General features: G+C 33.5%; 1 protein-coding gene across 2 annotated transcripts; it reads left to right on the top strand.

Moving 5' to 3' along the window:
* The first annotated feature begins 9,144 nt into the window (after positions 1–9,144).
* On the top strand, positions 9,145–18,650 carry LOC149567229 (uncharacterized). Of its 2 annotated transcripts, none has more exons than XM_089820407.1 (4): positions 9,145–9,870; positions 13,545–16,712; positions 16,823–16,948; positions 18,133–18,650. In XM_089820407.1, exons 2-3 carry the CDS (start codon positions 13,585–13,587, stop codon positions 16,941–16,943), a joined length of 3,249 nt encoding a protein of 1,082 aa, XP_089676533.1. In that variant the 5' UTR covers positions 9,145–9,870; positions 13,545–13,584; the 3' UTR covers positions 16,944–16,948; positions 18,133–18,650. The 2 variants fall into 2 exon arrangements, with proteins under 2 accessions (XP_089676533.1, XP_089676534.1); XM_089820408.1 differs by having other exon boundaries at positions 9,689–9,870; positions 13,619–16,712.
* The last annotated feature ends 914 nt before the right edge of the window (positions 18,651–19,564 follow it).

Here is a 19,564-nt window from a genome sequence, read left to right as displayed (position 1 = left end):
ATTTTTGTGCTATTTTCCAAATTACTACTGATTGTTCAATCACATCTATTCTTTCTTTTTGGTAAACTTTACCTATGTACTTTTCTTTGGTGTTAATTTTTATCTTTAACATTTTTTTCCTTCTTATTTATTGCGGTGCATATTTTACATCTACATTCAAATGGATGCTTACCTTCATTAGATTGGCTACTAATTCAATTAACAAATACTTTGAAGCCAGATCAAATTAAAAATTCATTAACAGAGCCTAGCTCTGATCATTTTCGAAATTATATTTTCTTTTCCCCTTCTGTGTGACATCGTCATCTATGAAATTCTCACTCAACTCCAAGTCCATTATATCATTCTAGTTAGTTTTTGCATCTCCATGTAAATCATCTTCAAGTTCATTGTCAACTAAAATTTTGGTTTATCACCCTCTTCAATACATCATTTAGTTTGTGAATCTTGTAAATGTAGTTAAACTTGTGATGATCTACCTTCCCGATTTTCACGCCAATCTTTTCCACCACCATAGTACGATGATACTATTTTCCTTTTTGTTGGTCTCTCTTGGCTTTCCCTAGATGTAGGAGGCCTACCCTTCTTCTTGTTTGACATTTCCAACCAAATGAAGGCTGCCAAAAAAAATCAACTTGTTCAACATGTGATAATATAGTATAAACTACACATAGTAACAATATGATTCTTTGTCCCAATGATCTCCAACATAAAATCTAGAATGACGTAAGAAGTCTCGTGGGTGACCACTAGCTACTAAGTTATTACTTACTAAGGGGCACCCACTCAAATTTCAATGTGAATGAACTCAAAATTACATATTTTAGAATAATATTATATCACTTCATAAAATAGCCACGTACATATATCATAACTTGCCACAACACTCAATAGTTTGAGACTTTGTTAATCAGAATTGAGACACTATTGGTTCACCATCAAGAATATTGGTTCACCATCAAGAAAATTGTGTAAACTAATATTGATTTATAAATGTATTTATACCAACCCTTGGACCTTTTTGGCAAATTTGGTGGGAATCTTAATATGGTATACAAATATTTGGCAAAGCTCACATAATCATAATACATCTTATGTAATTTTTGAGGCAATTATGCTTGTTTAATATTTTACTAGAGTTAAAAAGAGTTAGGAAAAATGGTTGTGATTTGAGACACGTCTGAAAAATTGGCAAGCAAATTTGTTGCGCCTTCCAAAATTTATTTGTAATACTAAGGGTGAATAAGGGTTCTTCAATAAGATACACTGAGAAATCTGGGTAAAATTTTGAAATAATCATGTTCAAAAAAATATTCCATTGGCGATTAGACCGAGTGTTCGGTCCAATATGTATAAACCAATGAATGATTGGCTCGATTGTTTGACCCAATAATTATAAAATTTGATGACATGACCAACCCCATATGCTAGTTTTATTCGCCAAATCCATGGTCGTCGATCTGAGGCATTCACCAATTATTGAATATTCACAATTAAAATAAATTTGTGGATTGAATGAGAAATCTAAAATAAAAAAGAAGAAGATATAAATAAAATTCAAGCATACTCACAAAATAGTTCTTTATTCCTCTTATTAATTTTCAAAAATTAGTTGATTTATTACAATCACCCATTATCATCATTATTAAATTGATAGCGAATAGTTATATTTATTGTTTTCCACCCCAATTTTACTACTATTAAAATGACAAGCAACAACATTAATAAATCATTCTCACATTGATATCACAAAAATAAAATTTATTCATTTATTAAATTAATGACTCATAAGAAGACCGGGGAGATATAACATATGGTTTCCACAATTCAAAATCAGTGGAAACAAATTGAAACTATATTATGGAATGTTTAACTCACTATGGTACCTAAATCAAATAAATCAATACCTTGAATTGACTCCTTTCTCATCTACCCTATTTGAAGTGGAGAGACTAACCAAAACAATAGACCTTTGAACCAAGATTAACAAAGAATTCAAACTTAAAATGGATATAAATATCACTCGAATGTATTCACAAGGCAACTCTAGTTTATACTTAATTTCATATATTATTATTATATTTGGCAAACACATTCATTCATAACTATCCTAATATTTCCATTATTAAAAAAAAATGGACAATAAATTTCATTCATTTATTATCACTCTAATATCACCATTGTTAAATTGACAACAAACAATAACATTCATTCACTCCCTACCTAAAAATATCCATTATCAAATTGATAAAAAAATAAAATCATTAATTCTCACCAAATATCAACACTATGAGGTAATAATAACATCATCATTCCCACTCTAATATCAACTCTATTAAATTTACAATGAATTGTAATATTTGTTACTTTATATTGGCTTTAATATGGCTACGAGTGAAGTGACTATGAACAATACCATTCTTTAATTCCCATCCTATGACAACAGGTCGAAGTCAAGATTTATTATTATTATTATTATGTGTTGTGATTAATTATTATTATTCATTAAGTTCAAATAGATTTGAACCCAAGACCTCCCATATAAGAGGTTCACAATTTACTATTGTGTTGTAGGCTCTTGCCTTATTATTCATTCGCATATTAATAATAGTACTATGGGAACAATATTCATTCATTCAATCTCATCCAAATACTCACCACTATTAAATTTATAAAATAAAAAAATTAATTCTCGCCCAAATATCACCACTACCTAGTAACAATAATATTCATCCATTCCTACCCTAATAACATCACTATTAAATTGACAATAAACAATGATATTCATTCCTTTATTTTGACACTAATATTACTAGGATTAAAATGACAACAAACAATACCATTAATTAATTCTCGTCCTGATATCACAGCTCTTAAATTGACAAAAAATAATAACATTTATTTATTCTCATACTAATAGAACTATATGGGTGAACAATAACATTTACTTATTTCCATCATAATATCACCATTATGAATAAACAATAACATTCATTCATTCTCATCCTAAAATTATCATTATTTAATTGAAAATAAACAATAGTATTCATTCACTACCATCCCAATATCACCACAATTTGGAAATAAACAATTCACATGAATTCCTTCATTTTGACTCTAATGTCACTACAATTGAAGTGACATTAAACAATACCAGTCATTAATTCCTATCCAAATATTACCACTATCAAATCGATAACAAACAATTTTTTTTCCCTTCGATCTCATCCTAATACCACCACTATAAGTAAACACTATAATTCTCTCATTCTCATCCTAATAAAAACACTATGACTAAAATGTTAAGAAGAAAAATTAGTCCTTTGAATGGCTGCTGCTCCCGTTCAAAATACTGGTTCTCCCGTTCTTGGTCCTATTCGAAATCCTGGATCTCTTGCATCTAGTCCTGTTTGTTTTCCTGGATCTCCCAATTCTGGTCCGGTTTGAGCTCTTGGATCTTTTGCTCATGGTCTTGTTCGTACTCCTGGATCATCCACTCCTGGTCCTACTCGAAAACTTGGATCTTTCATCCATGGCGTCCCTTCTTCTGGTCACATGGGTGGAGGTGTTGTTTCTGGAAAGGAAGTCGATTGTGGTAGCAGCAACGATGCTACTAGGGTTTCTGGAAATGATGGTGTGGCAGCTTCTACATCTGCAAAGGTCGCTGGAAAAGAATGTGGGATTCAGGGTGCTAGGGTTTCTAAGGCTTCTGAACCTGGCAAGGCCGCTTGTTGTGGAAGTGGGAAATCTGGAAACAGAGAAGTGTTGGCTTCCGTTTCTGGCAATGTCACTAGCTATGGAAGCAGATTTGTGGTATCCCCTTTGATCACTTGTAAGCCTATTTCTCTTACTCTTAGTGAAAAGTCACATTTAGAAATTGAAGAATGTTTGAGGGATCTTTCCAAGGATTCATTTATTTGTCATTTTAAAGGTTTTTGGCCTTCTCTATCAGAGCTCCATGCTTGGATTTCTAAGAATTGGGATCCATATGTTACAAATACTATTGAGATTTTCCCTTTGGTTAAAGGTTTTTTCATTGTTACTTTTCTTAATCCAGAGGACAGGAATGCTATTCTGCGTGTTTGAGTTTTTTTTTGGGAGCACCGCTATCCTTTAATGGTTAAACCATGGCATCCAGATTTCAATTCTCAAATGGAGACTTTCAAAGTCCTGACTTGGGTAAGGTTACCTAATCTTCCTCTTCATTTTTGGGTGAAATCTGTTTTTAAGGTAGTTGGTGAGGCTTTAGGGGATTTTCGTATGGTTGATCCCCAATCCTTTGAGCATTATCATTCTACTTATGCAAGGATTCTAGTTGATATTGATGTTTCTAAAGGTCTCCCAATTGAGCTTCTTTTACATCATTCAAAGGGATCTTGGACGCAGTTGATTGATTATGAGGGCCTCCCTTTTAGGTGTAAAAATTATTTCAATACTGGTCATTTGGTTGTTAAGTGTGAGTATAGGAACTCTTCATACAAACATCCCTCCTCCTAGTGGAAGGGTGTTCTGGAACAACATTATACAATTTTCAAATCTTCTCCTGCGGATGGGGATTCTGGTTCTGTGCTAGTGAATGCTTCTTCTTCCAAGGTGGATGCCCAAGATGGTTGTTCTGGTCCTCTTGGTGTAGATTCTGGTCTTGTCAACAGTGTTGTGGATCCTATAGCAGAATCAGGTCAAGACTCTGGTTCTGAGGATGCTATGGGCTTGGTACACTCTGTTTCTATTCTTTGATCATGGTGTTAATTTTGGTACCCCTATTTTTGAATCTGGTCGAGATAATGTGGCTGCTGATTCTAGAAAAAAAGCGAAAGTATCTAATCTTAGTGATAATGCTGGTTCTTTGAATACTGGTTCCAAATTGGTGGATGTTTTGAAGGCAGATTGCCCTGGTCAAAAGGATGTATGTCCTTTTGATGCTATTGCTGGAATTGGTATTCAATCCCATGGTTGCTGCTCCAGATTGTAGGCTGTTGTGATGGCTGATGGTCCTAGCCATAGTTTGGATGATTTTCCAACTATTCTAGATGCTCAAAAGTGGCAGTCAAAGGCTGCGTTGGTTGAGGAGGGATGGATACCTGTAAAAACGAGAAGATCTAAAAAGTCTCACCCTCAATTTGATATGATTTTGCATTCTCATAGAAAGGGAGTGAAATTGAAATCTTAGTCCTTGCTTTTATGGTCTGGGAGGTTTCTTTGGTTTATCCAATCTGACTTTCTAGGTTCCAGGTTTCTCTCTGGTTTTTCTTTCTAAACTTTTCTGTTGGTTTCAGGTCCTAAACTTGGTTCTGTAGTATTGTTGGTTTCAGGTCCGTTTAAAACCTGGTAAAGCTTCATGGTAAATCTTTCTTTATGATGTAAAGGGTTTCGGGGCCCCTTCAAAACCTGCTTTTACCTTAATTTAAAACCAACACTATGACTAAACAATAACTTTCATTCATCCACATTCTAATATCAAAATGACAATGAACAATAATATTCATTCTTTCCCACCCTAATATCACTACTAGTAATTTAATACCAACCAATATCTGTCATTCATATTCACCCAAATGCAATTACTATTAAATTGACATTAAATACTATCTATCATTTGTTTCCACTCTAATATCACAACAATTAAATTCATCAAAAATATCAATTACTATCACCATCTTGCTATCACTACATTAAATTGAGAATAGACAATATTATATCATTCATTTTCACCTTAAGATACTACAACTAAATTAGAGTGAACAATATCTACCATTCATTTCCACCCTAATATCAACAGTATTGAATTGGCATTTAACATATTATCACCCAAATATCACATTTTTTTCATTAATGATGGTGAACTATAACAAGAAGCATTGAAGACATGCATGGCGAAGGGTGACCCATAATGATAAGATACCCCTGATCAGGGCAAGGGAGGTAGCTGTGTTGGCCCCGCATTGGGCCTCATTTGTCAACCCTTTTCTCATATTCACAAAACCAATTTGGAATTTGCAAACAACTCAACTTACGCAAAAGCCAAAATAATTAAATCCAAAGTCAACGTCATCGACTTTTGAAATTGGACCCGCCTGGAAATTTTTAAAAAGAGAGTCGTGGAGTGAACGATTATTATTAATAAAATTTTGCACGACCAATTTCTTTTTCCATTTGGCTTAGTTCACTTTACATGGATATTCAGGTTAATTTTGGACAAACTATCAGATTTGGTTTGATAATAAAGTTATTCGAAAGAAACATATAAAAAGGACAATGATCTGTCCCTTAAAATATATTTTTTCCCTTAAGTTTTTAGGTTTTATTCTTAAAGTGATTCGTACAATAGAATATTATATTGATTTTGATGAGAGCGAATGTTTTGTTCATATATTTTAATATGTGATCTTTAATTTATAAATTTATTACTTTATTTCTTATGCAAAATGTAATTTGGCCTTCATTGGCATGGGGTTTTGGGTGGCTTAGGGATTTTTCATATGATATAATATTCTTTTTGTATTTTGATAGATTATGAATAGAGTTTTCTCTTCTAGTTCTATCTTTGGGAGCCCTTTGAATCAATTGATTATTAATATAAACATAAAGTTTTGTCAAAATAAAAAATAAAAAAATAAAAAATAAATATAATTTGTTTGTATAAGATAAGAAAGATATTTTTATAGTCTATTATGTTAGATCAACTTAACTTGAAGGTGATTCATATCATTTGAAATTGTCTCATATTGTTTATTCTATTTCTGGGTTGAGATTGTGTGCAAATTTTGATGGTTGAAAATTTGCACACAATCTCGAGGCCCCTTCTATCTTCAATAATTGCCTCACATTTTAGCTACACAAGAAACGTGTTAGTGTACTAAATAAGAAACATGTGTACTAAGATTAAAATTTGTATCTTCTTTCTCTAGATTAGACAACTTTCATCCAAATGACACCTCATAAGTCAACTCAAGAAGCGTACTTATTGAAATTACTAATGAATAAAGCATTTATAGTGATTAATATAATTGATAGTTCAGTTGATTATGTGGTCTCATGGACTAATTAAAACCATTCATCTAATTACATTTAGTGTGAGGGAGTGTTTAATCTTTTATATTTTAGCATGCATTTTTTTATTTTCTATTTTTTAGATTGGTACTTCATTGTACATAGCTTTTAAAGCTAATTATGAAGAAATTTGGGTTAGTCAAAAAGTTATTTGAGGAAAAAGAGATTAAAAGGGTTAAGATAATCTTTCAAAGGATCTTTCTCATTATAAAATCTTTTAACAGTTAAAGTGAGTACTACGATCGGTCCCAAGTGACTATTTGATCTCCTAAACTAATTTAAATAATTCATCTCATTGGATTTAATGAGAGCTTTTTAGCTCATATTCTAATAAATCTAATATACCTACCAATTTTTTCAAATAATGTTTCATTATTTGAAAAAATCGCATTTCCTTAGTCCAAACTTGTATGAATAAGAAAAGAAAGATCCTTTTATTGCTTACTAGTTTTTTATAATTTAGGAAAATGCATTTCAAGTTGTCCTCTTTCACTTGAATAAGAAACGAAATATCATTTTTATTGCCTACCATGTTAATTTACCTAACTTGGCAATGATTTATAGTATATGAAACTAAAAGACAATTTCGCTACACAAGAACCTTTCTCATTATATTAATAGGAATCTTGTGTACTAAGATGAAAATCTAAATGCTTTTCCTAGATATTAATTTTCAGCCAAATGATAACTCAAAAGTTCACTTAAGAACCACACTTATTGGAATTGTTAATAAGTACAATAGTTAAAGTAATTGGTACAATCGATGATTATTTGGTCTAATGAATTTATTAAAATCATTCATCCCATGAAATTTAGTGGGAGTGTTTAATTTTTTATATTTCAATAGACAATTTTTAGTTTCCAAATCTTCTAGTTCACTATAGGATATTTAAGTTAATAACAAAGAAATTTTAAGAATTGGATTGGTAATAAATTTATTTGGAGAAAATGCATTTCAAGTTGTCCTAACTTATTTGAACAAGAAATGAAATATCTTTTTATTGGGTATGATGTTAGATCACCTAACCTAACGTATAGATGATTCACAACATATGAAACTACTTGGTACTTTCTTGGTACTTCCATTACACAAGAAATTTCAAACTTGTATTCTTTCTCCATTATAAAACTTCAACTTTTAGCCAAAAAATTAACTTAGAAATCTACTTAAGAGCACACTTATTGAGAATTGACTATTTGTCATTTGAGCTTATTAAAATCACCCATCTCATTTTATTTAGGGAGATCAATTATTAATTTTTTAATATTTTAACATGTCACTTTTAAGTTCTCAATTTCATTAGCTTATATTTGCATAAATGTTATAGAAATATCAAAGCAATTTCCCACAAGATCAAAGTATTTGATATTTAATATTTTGAAATGTAACTTTTACGTTCTCAGTTTCATTAACTAATATTCTCATAAATCTTATATACCTATCAAAGCAATTTCCCATAGAGACCAAAGTATTTAATTTTTAATATTTTAAAATGCAACTTTTAAATTCTCAATTTCATTAATGTAATATTCTCATAAATCTTATATATCTACCAAAGTGATTGCCCATAGAGATGCTTAGCTAATTTTGGGTAGGAGTGGCATACGAAATAATTTGTGGAGCAAGTGCAATAAAATTAATTATCCTCTAGATCATTAGCTCAACAAATTACTTCTTAAAAAACCGAGCACTAACTACTTGCCAAAATAAGTCACACCCTTACCTTAATTTCCATTATTCTACTAAAATAGAAAAATATTCTAATTTATCATTTTCCATGACTTAAAATTTATATGGAAGAGCTCTAAGCTCTTAAATTTGATCAACAATCTTTTTAATAACATTTTTAAATTTAAGAAAAAATGTGAGACACATAGACATAGATTTCAAGCGATCTCACTTTGATTGAACAATAAAAGAAATATCTTTTTATTACCTAACTCATAGTTAATTGACAGGATAGGAAATTACCTTGTACTTTCGCAACCAAAAAAACTCTTTAAAAATTCGAAGCTTACGTCCTCACTGTATCACAAAAACTCTTTAACTTTTGACAAACGATAACTCAGAAATCCACTCAAGAAGCATACTCGTAGACAAATTGCTGATGAAGCAGGAACACTCCAAATCTCCAAGTAATTCCTCTGCCTCTTTGACTTATGAACTCTCAATTACTATAATCCCTGTTTACATGGAGATTAGATCATCTGGTACAGCTGACATGATCGGCACATTTAACCATGGCAATGAGAGGGAATAAAGATTTAACCTGTTTGACTTTGGGAAGAACAGTGGACAAAAGGAAGAAGATTCCGGCCTGCTTTCTAGAAGATCCATCCATGTTTTGCAAATTCAAATCTGCCCTAAGTAAACGACAACCAGAACCAGCTGGCCCGGCTGTTTTCCCAGCCAACCAAATATATAATGCCGGTTAACGGAAACAATTAAAAAAACCCAAGTGAAAACTCCAAGTGTCCAGCTGCCCTGCAGTGTGTGCAATGTGAGAGCGTGGATTGCGGCACAATTTTTTTTTTCAGGCCGCTGTAAAATATTGTTGTTTTACTGTCACCTCTTTATATTTAATTTCTTCACCCCATTTGCCGGGTATGTTAAATCCGTTCCTCACAACGGCCTCATGCTTTTTTCTTCTTTTCGGCTTTTGTTTGCTGTGAGTTGGTTTGCGAGACGGGGCATATTCTGCCCGGTTTCATATTTATGTAGTGTCGGAGGCTGAGGTAGTGGGTTCGAGTCTCCTCCATGGTGCTGCTCCTGCTTTGTTCTCCAGTAAGGAGGTCTCGGTTGGTGCCTGCTGTGAGAAGGTATGTGTAAATCTTCTCTTTTGCGTTTTTGTTTTAAATGTTGGATTTGACTTTGAGGATTCCGGAGAGAATTTTGGGAGAATTGTATGTTTAAGGTTGCGGTTTTCAATCTCGTTTTGATGTTGTTATTATAATAAGAAAAGCCCCAGGGTAGAGACCGCTGTAGACTGGATGCAATTCTATTGTGAATGACTTGGTTTTGGTTTCGGAATATTTAATGGTTCGGAATTCTTGAATGTAATTCAACAGCGTTTCTCTCAAAATTTAGAGTCTTAGACGACTGTTTCTTCTTATTTCTTAAATTACCGTTGCCAGTGTTACTATTTTCGCTTGGATGTCGGGTGTAAATGGCGCCTTTTCTGCGATTTGCGCTTCGCTCTGTTAAGCGGAGTAGGGCACAGTCTAAGTGTGTTGTAAACTTGCAGTAGGGGCTCTGCAATGAAAACCGTGTGGCTGTAATGTCCGAGTCTCGTTTTTCTAAGAAGGATTGATGACTTGCTAGAATTTTTTGTCCTCAGCTAGTTTGATCTCCTACTTACCAGATTTTAACACTATAACATGTCTACATGAATTTTGAAGTCGGCACCGGCCTCTGAAATTCGTAATGTCTAAACTCTTTCAGCTTCAGTGCGTTAGAACTCGCGATGGATGATTTGTGAGCATCTTCTTTACCTGGAGTTGAAAACGGGGCCTGTTTCACATACTTTATCTTGATGCTGTAATACTTGAGAGCTCACATCTTTCAAGTTGCGATGAATGATTTGACAGCAACTACTTGCCTCCAATTTTTTTGAAACTGGGCGTTTGAAATTGTATTTGTCAAACTGCTACTTGATGATTATTGTCCTTGTGCCGTGAAATCAAGATCAATCTAAGGAAGAGATCAATGGATGATATTAACCCGGGGTTCTGCTTTTTTTTATTGTCTTTCTGAATCGAAACTGAAAGTCAATTGGATCATGAATTGTGATTTTTCAATGTTTGCTTTGTCAGTAAGCTACCGGCAACTCAAATTGCTTTCCTTTATGAGTTTTTCGTCTGTTTTACCCAAATGCTACTTGGCTCGTCTTCTTTCTATCCCACTCTTCATCCTCATGGTAGTGTGCAAGTTTTGGAAACTCAAAACATATTGCGTCAGTATGAAGTTTCTCTTTTGAAATCTGGCTTAGAATCTCAGTTATGATAGCTCAATAATATAGCTTTGATTATCTTTCTATTGGTGTGTTTCTCACTGCTAATTGGCCTAAGCAACAGTTATTTACTGTCGTTCTCAATATGTCTAAAAATATGCCACAAGGTTGAACATACTAAAGTTGGTCAGGGGAAGGGGAATGGGGGAACACAAAGTAAGTTGGAATAGGACTGGTTATGTTTGTTTTTTGCTAATTTTCACCTGCTCGGTTTTTATCCTAATTTATTATCCAGTGGGAAAGTACCATAAATCCCATGCAATAATTGCCACAAATTGGAGAAATTTGTGCTGTTTCTTCCCATTCATCTGGGAGCTATCAGGATTATTGTAGTAGGTAAATAGATAGAATTCTAATCAAGGTTCATTTTTTTGAGATCCTGGTTTTTGTTCTTCCTCCATGGAAATACTGACCTAGTTGGTTTGTCTGACATTTGTTGAGTGGGATTGCTCTGAGTATTACCATCTCTTGGTGATTGTTGAAATGTAATTGTATTATTTTAAAAATGCTCAAATTTAGCTATCTTTCGTGGTGTAGGCTTTTTCTCAAACAGGCAGTACTGGCCTATGATACAATATTAGAACTCCAGTTGCCTCCGTGTTTTATTTGTTTGGTTACTGAGGATGATGAATATCATTCCAATCAGAACTCATTAAGGAATGATGAAGCTCAGCGAAACACACTAGATGCAATTGCAATGAATAATTACTTGAAATTTTGTTCTGGACCTAAGAAGATTGGCAGTTGAATTGCAGTCAAGAAATCAGAACCATTAAATATTCTGAAACCAAAACCAAGTCATTTACAATAAATCCGATTAGCAAATTCTAGTCAAGTAATTGTGTCTCTAGGACCAGGTAATTGAGCCTTATGTTACAGAAGGCAAGGAAGAAAATTGTGTCAGGTGTGGTAATTATATCCCAGTGAGTTGACATAGTTACATGATTAGTTGGCAGGCTACATAAATACTATCTAATTGATTAGCTGACATGGAAAGGCTTTGGCCACTCTATTTTTTGGTTAACAAGCTGTAAATTTTGGTGCCAATATTCCACGTGTCAAGTATGCATAACTAAGGTTTTTGCTTCGAAGATTTTGCCTCAAAGAAATCTCTTGTTTCTTTTTTATTCATAGAATAACAAAAAGGACCGCCTTACAGAATGTTGAAAATCCAGCTTCAGGACTTTCCTATTTATCATATTTCTCCTTCAACTTATAGCAGATAAATTTTAATATGGACTACCATACCAAATCTTATAAGTAAATGTAATACAAATATTCTACTATCTATAAACTGAATTACTATAACAAATCTTACAAAAAACTACAAAACGAACTGCAGAATGTTTGATTAATAAATTAAAGATCTAAAGAGGACAGCTGAAGGATAAAAGTGTTTTGAAGGCAGACTAGTGGCATGCTACCATCAATGTATTTGTGTCAACAACATCTATGTGCACTGCTGATTAAGTTGTGTTACAAAGAGGTATACGTGATGAATTGATAATCAATCTAAGTGAAAGATGCTTTGTTTTTCTTATTGTGAAAATCATTGTTATGTCAATTGATACAAAAACATTCTTAGAACGATGGTACATGCCTTGACATCTTGACATCCCTATTTTTCAATATATGCATTTTGGTCTATAAGTTGAGTAGACAGATTGCCACTTAACTCACTAAATTACATGTAAAATAGCTACTTAGAGGTGTTGCCACCTAGCACTTATGCCAGCTTCAAACACCACCTAGATTATACCTCTACTAGTTTATACCTTGGTTATTTTTAATTATAGATAATTGAGCAAATATTAGTTTATACCTTCATTTGGGTCACTCCCTCCATAGCTAGCTGCTAGGGTACTTATGTCCTATATACTTGTCTATCATACCCAGACATATTCTTGGATTCCATTGATCTAGATCTTATGCATCTAGGACTGATAGAAATGTATGCATCTATTATATATTTTTATATGAACATCACCCGAATCCCCAGAGGTGCATCCCCATGAACCTTGATACATAATCTGTGTTTTTGTGTGCATGTGTTTATATATGTACATGCACAGACTCGTATGAATGTTACATACTCTGTTTGTATGTGTGCTCTGATGTGCATTTGTATAGGGAGAGTTAGGAAGAGGCTTAAAAAATGATCTTGGTGTTCACATACTATTTATATATAGAGGGAGAGATAGGGGCCTACTGAAAAAACTACATAACTTTTCCTTGATTAAATGCTAAGATATCTATGTTCTACAAATTTTGCCGTTATCAAATTTTATAATCTGACCATTATTTAGTGGATTAAAATGCAAGTCAATTAAGCTGCTTATCTGGCTTGAAATCACAAAAAACAAGTTTAATGTCTCTTTGGGGATACACGGACAAAGACCTGATTAATGTTTTTCTATATGGCAATGTTACCGTATTTCTTTTTCCATTCCAATTTTTTATGTGAACCGTTTTTTTTAACTGCAGACAATCTGATGCTTTTCCATGATTCTTTGGAAGTGGAAAAATGTTGCATGAAACAAATTTCTTATATGATACAGACTGGAACTTTTGTTTTATGGATACTTCTTCAAAAGGAATTGAGCACTCTGAGAATACGCTAGTCGCTGCCAATCCAATGAATACCAGCAAAACTGAACCGGACATGTCTGCTATTGGTAAACCTGTTGCAGATGACGATGCAACGGCATTTGTGAGTCAGAGTAATGGTGGTGGCTGTGGTATAGCCAACTTGGAAACTTCTTCACATAGAAATTCCAAAGCCAATGACCAGCCTAATGATGATTGTGAATTCAGCATAGATAATGAATTTACTAAAGCTATAGTAAATGATAGTCAGATGAGCTTGAAACTTGCAAATGTGTCATATTTTGAAGCTCATACAACATTGTGTTGCCAAGACATTAGAGAAGAGTCAAATGTTTTGCCCCCTTCTACCTCTTGGAAATCTGATTCTCCAAGCAATGCAATTGCTGCTTGTGGTGATATTATGTCTGAAACAGGAACATGCATTTCTCATTCACCACAGAATGCTGGGAACATTGTCAGAGACATCTCTATCTATGATGGAACAACTTCAAAAGACAAACTTTCTATAGTTTCTGGTCCTGCTGTTGTTACAGAGAAAATGCCAAACTTCAAAACTTCAGTTGAAAATGAAATGAATTGTCATGAACACGTTTCTGAAACCACATTAAAGATAATAGAAGTGAAGGATGAGAAAAAAAGTTCTGAAGGGCTAGGGGCAGCTGTTGTTGAAAGACTTGGAGAGGAAAGATTAACTCAATTACATCAAAATGTTAAGCTTATCGCGGAGAAAGCATTTATTTCACATACCTCAAGTTTTGAAGAAAAGCATATTTGTAACCCTATTGATTTGGCGGACAATGTTAAACAGAGGGGCACTGAATCTAGATTAGATGATTGCATCAATGGGAACTCTGGCCTGCCTTTGGATAAAATGGAAAATATCCTGAAAGATCCAGAAAAGGATGGTGACGGAGATAGGGAATCAGGTTCTTTCTCTACTTATCAGAATGAAATCAACTTAACAATTCCAGTGAGGATTTCTCAAAAGGAGAGTGTATATGATTCAACATCTCATGTAGAATCTTCAAGCAAAAATACACCCTGCAAAGAGGAAAATTGTGTTGAAACAGTCATGACAGTGCAATTTTTTGGGGACGATAAAAGTAGAGTGCATCCATTGGACTGTGAAACTAGATCAGATGAATGCATTATATCTCATCATATTCATCCAGCTGAAAATTGTAGAATAGCATCTGATGAAAGTAATTCATTTGAAGTATCTACTCTGAATGATCAAAACAGCAAGGGCAGCGATGAGTTTCCTAATAGGGATGCATTGAACAGGGAAAAAATACGTATTAACCCATGTATAGAAGTTGACAACTCTCTGTTACAAGGGAGGCCTTTTTCAGCTTCAGAAAAGGAGGGTGATGGAGATGGAGAATCTGGTTCTTGCTCTAATTATCAGAAAGAAGCCAACTTAACAATTCCAGCGAGGATTCATCAAAAGGAATGTGCATGTGATTCAAAATCTAATGCAGAATGTTTGGATGTAAGGTTAGAATCTTCAAGTGAAAGTACACTCCGCCAAGTGGACAATTGTGTTGAAACAGTCATGGCAGTGCAATTTTCAGGGGATGATGAAAGTAGAGTGCATCGATCAGACTCTGCAACAATATCAGATGATTTTTTTGCATCTCATGATATCCATCCAGGTGAAAACTGTAGAATAGTATCTGATAAAGTCCATTCATTTGAAGTATCTACACTGAATGATCAAAAGAGCAAGGACAGGAAATTTGCTTCTGTAGAGTTTACTGATAGAACAACAGGAAATTTGCTCTCAGAAAATAAAGATTCTGATGCAGATGACCCCGTTTCAAAGGGCTCCTCTCAAAGCCTAACAAGATTGCTTGTGACTGCAAGAACTTGCAATTTGCAAGATAGCTTTTCAAGCAGCCATGGAATTGGCCTGGACGATTCAAGAAGTAGCCAGGAAAATCCGAAAGGGGATAAAATAGTGGTTACAGAGCAGAATATAACAGCTGGTGATGAAACTTCACCTCATTTGTTGCTTCCAACAAAAGAGAGCATCAACACATGTGATTTAATAGAGAAGACTTTGATTGATCCACAGGTGACAAACTACGATACAGCCAAAAACTCTGACATCAATAATTTGCCCCCTTCTGAATTGGTTAGTGTCAATACAGATTTGAAAATCAATCCTGAGAATCAAAGACCTGAAACAGACCCTGGAATTTCTGATCGTTCAGTCATTGAAGGAAAAGCCAAACAGTCAATAGTGGTTGCAGAGCAGAATCTAACAGCTGATCAAATTTCACCTGTTTTGTTAAATCCAACAAACCAGAGCATCAAAACATGTGATTTAACAGAGAAGACTTTAACTTATCCAGAGGTGACACACTCTGAAACAGTTATAAACTCTGACAGTAATAATTCCCGCCCTTCTGAACTGGTGAGTGTCAATACAGATTTGAAAATCAATCCTGAGAACCAAAGAACTGAAACAGACCCTGGATTTTCTGGTCACACAGTCATTCAAGGAAAAGAGGAACAATCAATAGCAGCTACTGAACACCGATCGACATGTGATGATCAGGGTATGCTTGCACTGGCACATTCAAGAAAGGAGGGCAATGGAACCTGTGGGATTACAGAAAAGCTTCCAAACGATATACAGGCAACAAATCATTCTGCCTCAGAACTGAATGTGGTAAATAATGACTCTGCACCAACATTTGCAGATATTGACACAAGAAAGAATGCCATGGAAAGAGGTGTTTTGACATCTGGATTCTCAGAACACACGGCTTCTAGTGCATATCCTGGTCGGAGTTCACATGAATCAATCTCAGCCCATCCAGTCTCAAGTGTCAATGGAGGCCGGAACTCACATGAGTCATCGTGTGATGCATTTGATGACATTATTGGGAATAGTGATATGGCTGAATCATCCCGCTATACCTACTCGGGTCCCATTTCTGGACCAATATCATACTCTGGACCTATTCCATTTTCAGGCAACATCTCCCATCGTTCGGATAGTAGCACAACAAGCACCCGTTCCTTTGCATTCCCTATGTAATATTTGAAATTCCACTTGACTAGGTTTGAGACTGAAGTTGTAATAGTTGTGCAAAATCAAAATACCTCTATCCATATTATTTATGACATCTTGAATTGATTTGCAGATTGGCTTCTGAGTGGAATAGTAGCCCTGTGAAGATGACACAAGCAGATCCCAGATATTACAGGAAGAAACGTGGATGGCAACTCCTTTGCTTCTGTGGTGGATCAACATCTCGTGATTAGATGAGGTAAATAGAGAACTGTATTTTAGACAACAGTTTTGGAAGAGTTTTTTTTTCTTTGTGCGGTTACGCTGCTTGTGTGCAAGAATTTCTGGTTGTTTTTCAATAAAAAAAAAAAAAAAAAGAATTTCTGGTTGTGTGCATATTCTCTATTAACAATTTGGGTACAATTGTCTTATACAGACAATTATAGAGAACAAGCTGCAGAAATGAGAATGTGGATTGCTTTAGTTTATATTTTTCTTTGTCACGTAGTTGTGTCTTCTCTAATTATAAATATTAATGCAAAATTTAAATTTAAAATACCAAAAAGTATTTTTTTTTAATGACCCTTATCTATTTTCCGCTATCAGAATCTAAAGATCTAGGATGTGAAATTGACTGAAAACTGGAAAAGGATCCTTCAAATCCTGGAGGAATTGTATAACATTTACAAATTTGGGTGTGTTTGCTGTAGTGAATGAGGAATGTACTCAATTGCAACAATTTTGCCATGACTTAATAACTACAGTTGCAAAAGACCTCCAACTTGAATTTTTTTTTAGAGGTTTTGTTTTTTAGCTGTTTGTAAAGATCTATTTTGAAGAGAGTGGATCAATGTTGAGCAGCTTTATCTCTAACTTCACTCATCAACTTCAATATTTCCATATTTTTTGCCCTAAATTGAAATTTTCATATCATTCAACTTATTTGCAGTCTGAATGCTTTGAATATTTTCTTGAAAATTGTGGATCATCTATTTCTCAATTATACCTGAATATTTTTGCTTTCAACATTTGTTTGAACCCTGATTACCATGTAATGTTTGAATTTTGAGATCTATATTGAATTTGTCTTCAATAATAGTGAGTAAGTTTCCACAATCCATAAGAAATTTTCAGGTTCTACTTCTGGAACCAGTTGTGTAAGGATTTTCTCCATTTTCTTTCTCTCTTTCATCCTGATGATGGATCACGGAGTGCGATCCGAAATGTCAATGTAAAAAAATCCTTACACAACCAATTCCAGAAACAGCTACTGAAAGATTTGTCTTAAATTTCATGATTGAGTATGAGCGAAGAATGCCTTGACATTAGACTGCATCTCATCCTTCCGTGCCCTGTGATGTAAGTTTAAAATTAAGCCTTTTGTATAGTGACGAATGGAGTTTTTGACCTCTTGCACTGGCCGTTCTCTTGATTTTTTTACAGGTTGAATGCACAATTCTTTTGTAGACTGATTTGCCTGGACAGAACTACTGTCACAAATGGCATCTGTACCATTTTGATCACCGTTGAATTGGAGATAAAATGTAAATACTGCACACTGAATTGATATTCTTTTTAATAGGCATACTTTTGATGGCTTAGAATCTGAAGCCATTTTGTTTTTAGCATCAGGGCTTCTTTGATCTGGCTGTTTGTAATTTGAGTAAGTTGAAAGGTAGATTTATGCATTGTAAGGGGGAACATTTTGAGTAAGTTGAAAGGTCGATTTATGCATTGTAAGGGGGAACATTTAGGCATATATTCTTTTAAACAGAGATCTACTCGATGTTCTACATGTACTCAGAATCAATTGAAAGGGTGGTCAAGTATAGTTATTGTATATAATATGTGAGCTTTGGATACCAACCAAAGTGTCTCAATTATTCATAACATCTTTGTGCATTATATTTTGGCACAATATTTTTTCATATATAAGGAGGAGATTACAAGCTTGATGGCAACTTCGCAAATTAAATATTGTTTTCGATTGTTTTATTGCTTCACAATCATCATCTTTTTGAAGTCACTTGTCTTTTCAATAACACTAGTTTTGACATAATACATAATGCAATAACATACATTAAAAACACATTATTACTTGTTTATTTTTATGTTATGTGTACATTGTTAGGGGTGCCATTGTTTATTCTTAGACTTCTATTTTTGAATGTTGATCTATTGCAATACCTTGAATACATATATAGCAATAACAATTATATACATAAAAATTGACTAGGATATTTATATTACAGTTTAAAAAAAAAATTGTTTAGTTTTATAAGTTTACAATTAGAATGATGACTGAGAAACACTTTTAAATATTTTAATTATATGTACAACAAAATAAAAATAGTGTGAACAAAAATACTAATGAAATATTATTATATTTATCAATTTGATTGGACTGTCATTATTAAGTCTATTATAATATTTTATTCTAAGTTTATCATATGTGTTAGGATAAGTCATTGTAAAGATTAAAAATGCTAATTTTTAAAATAATATGACTTTTTGAAGATTTGTAACACTTTGGTTTAATTAATTGTGATAAATAATATTTTTATTGGCATTGTCACATTTTTCTTTATATAAGTCCTATGTATAATAATAATTAAAAAAATACACCAACTTTTTCTTCATTTTCCTTTTTGATCTATTTTTAATCAATTCAAAGCATACCTTCATGTTAATCAAATCACACAACTTTAACTTAATCAAACATTTCTATAAGTATCATAAACCTTGAATTTCATCCCCTAAAACAATACAAATTAGATAGATGAATCAAATTATTCATTATTTATCATACAAATTTGAAGATGGAGTAAATTAGAGTCTTCTAGGATTTTTTGTGTAGATTCTAAATATATATTTA

Source organism: Cupressus sempervirens, chromosome 3, assembly GCF_028749045.1.
Source record: "Cupressus sempervirens isolate cs-2001-9-10 chromosome 3, ASM2874904v1, whole genome shotgun sequence".
Lineage (NCBI taxonomy): Eukaryota > Viridiplantae > Streptophyta > Pinopsida > Cupressales > Cupressaceae > Cupressus > Cupressus sempervirens.
Note: the sequence above shows the minus strand (reverse complement) of the source record. Positions and strands in the feature narration are given on the sequence as shown.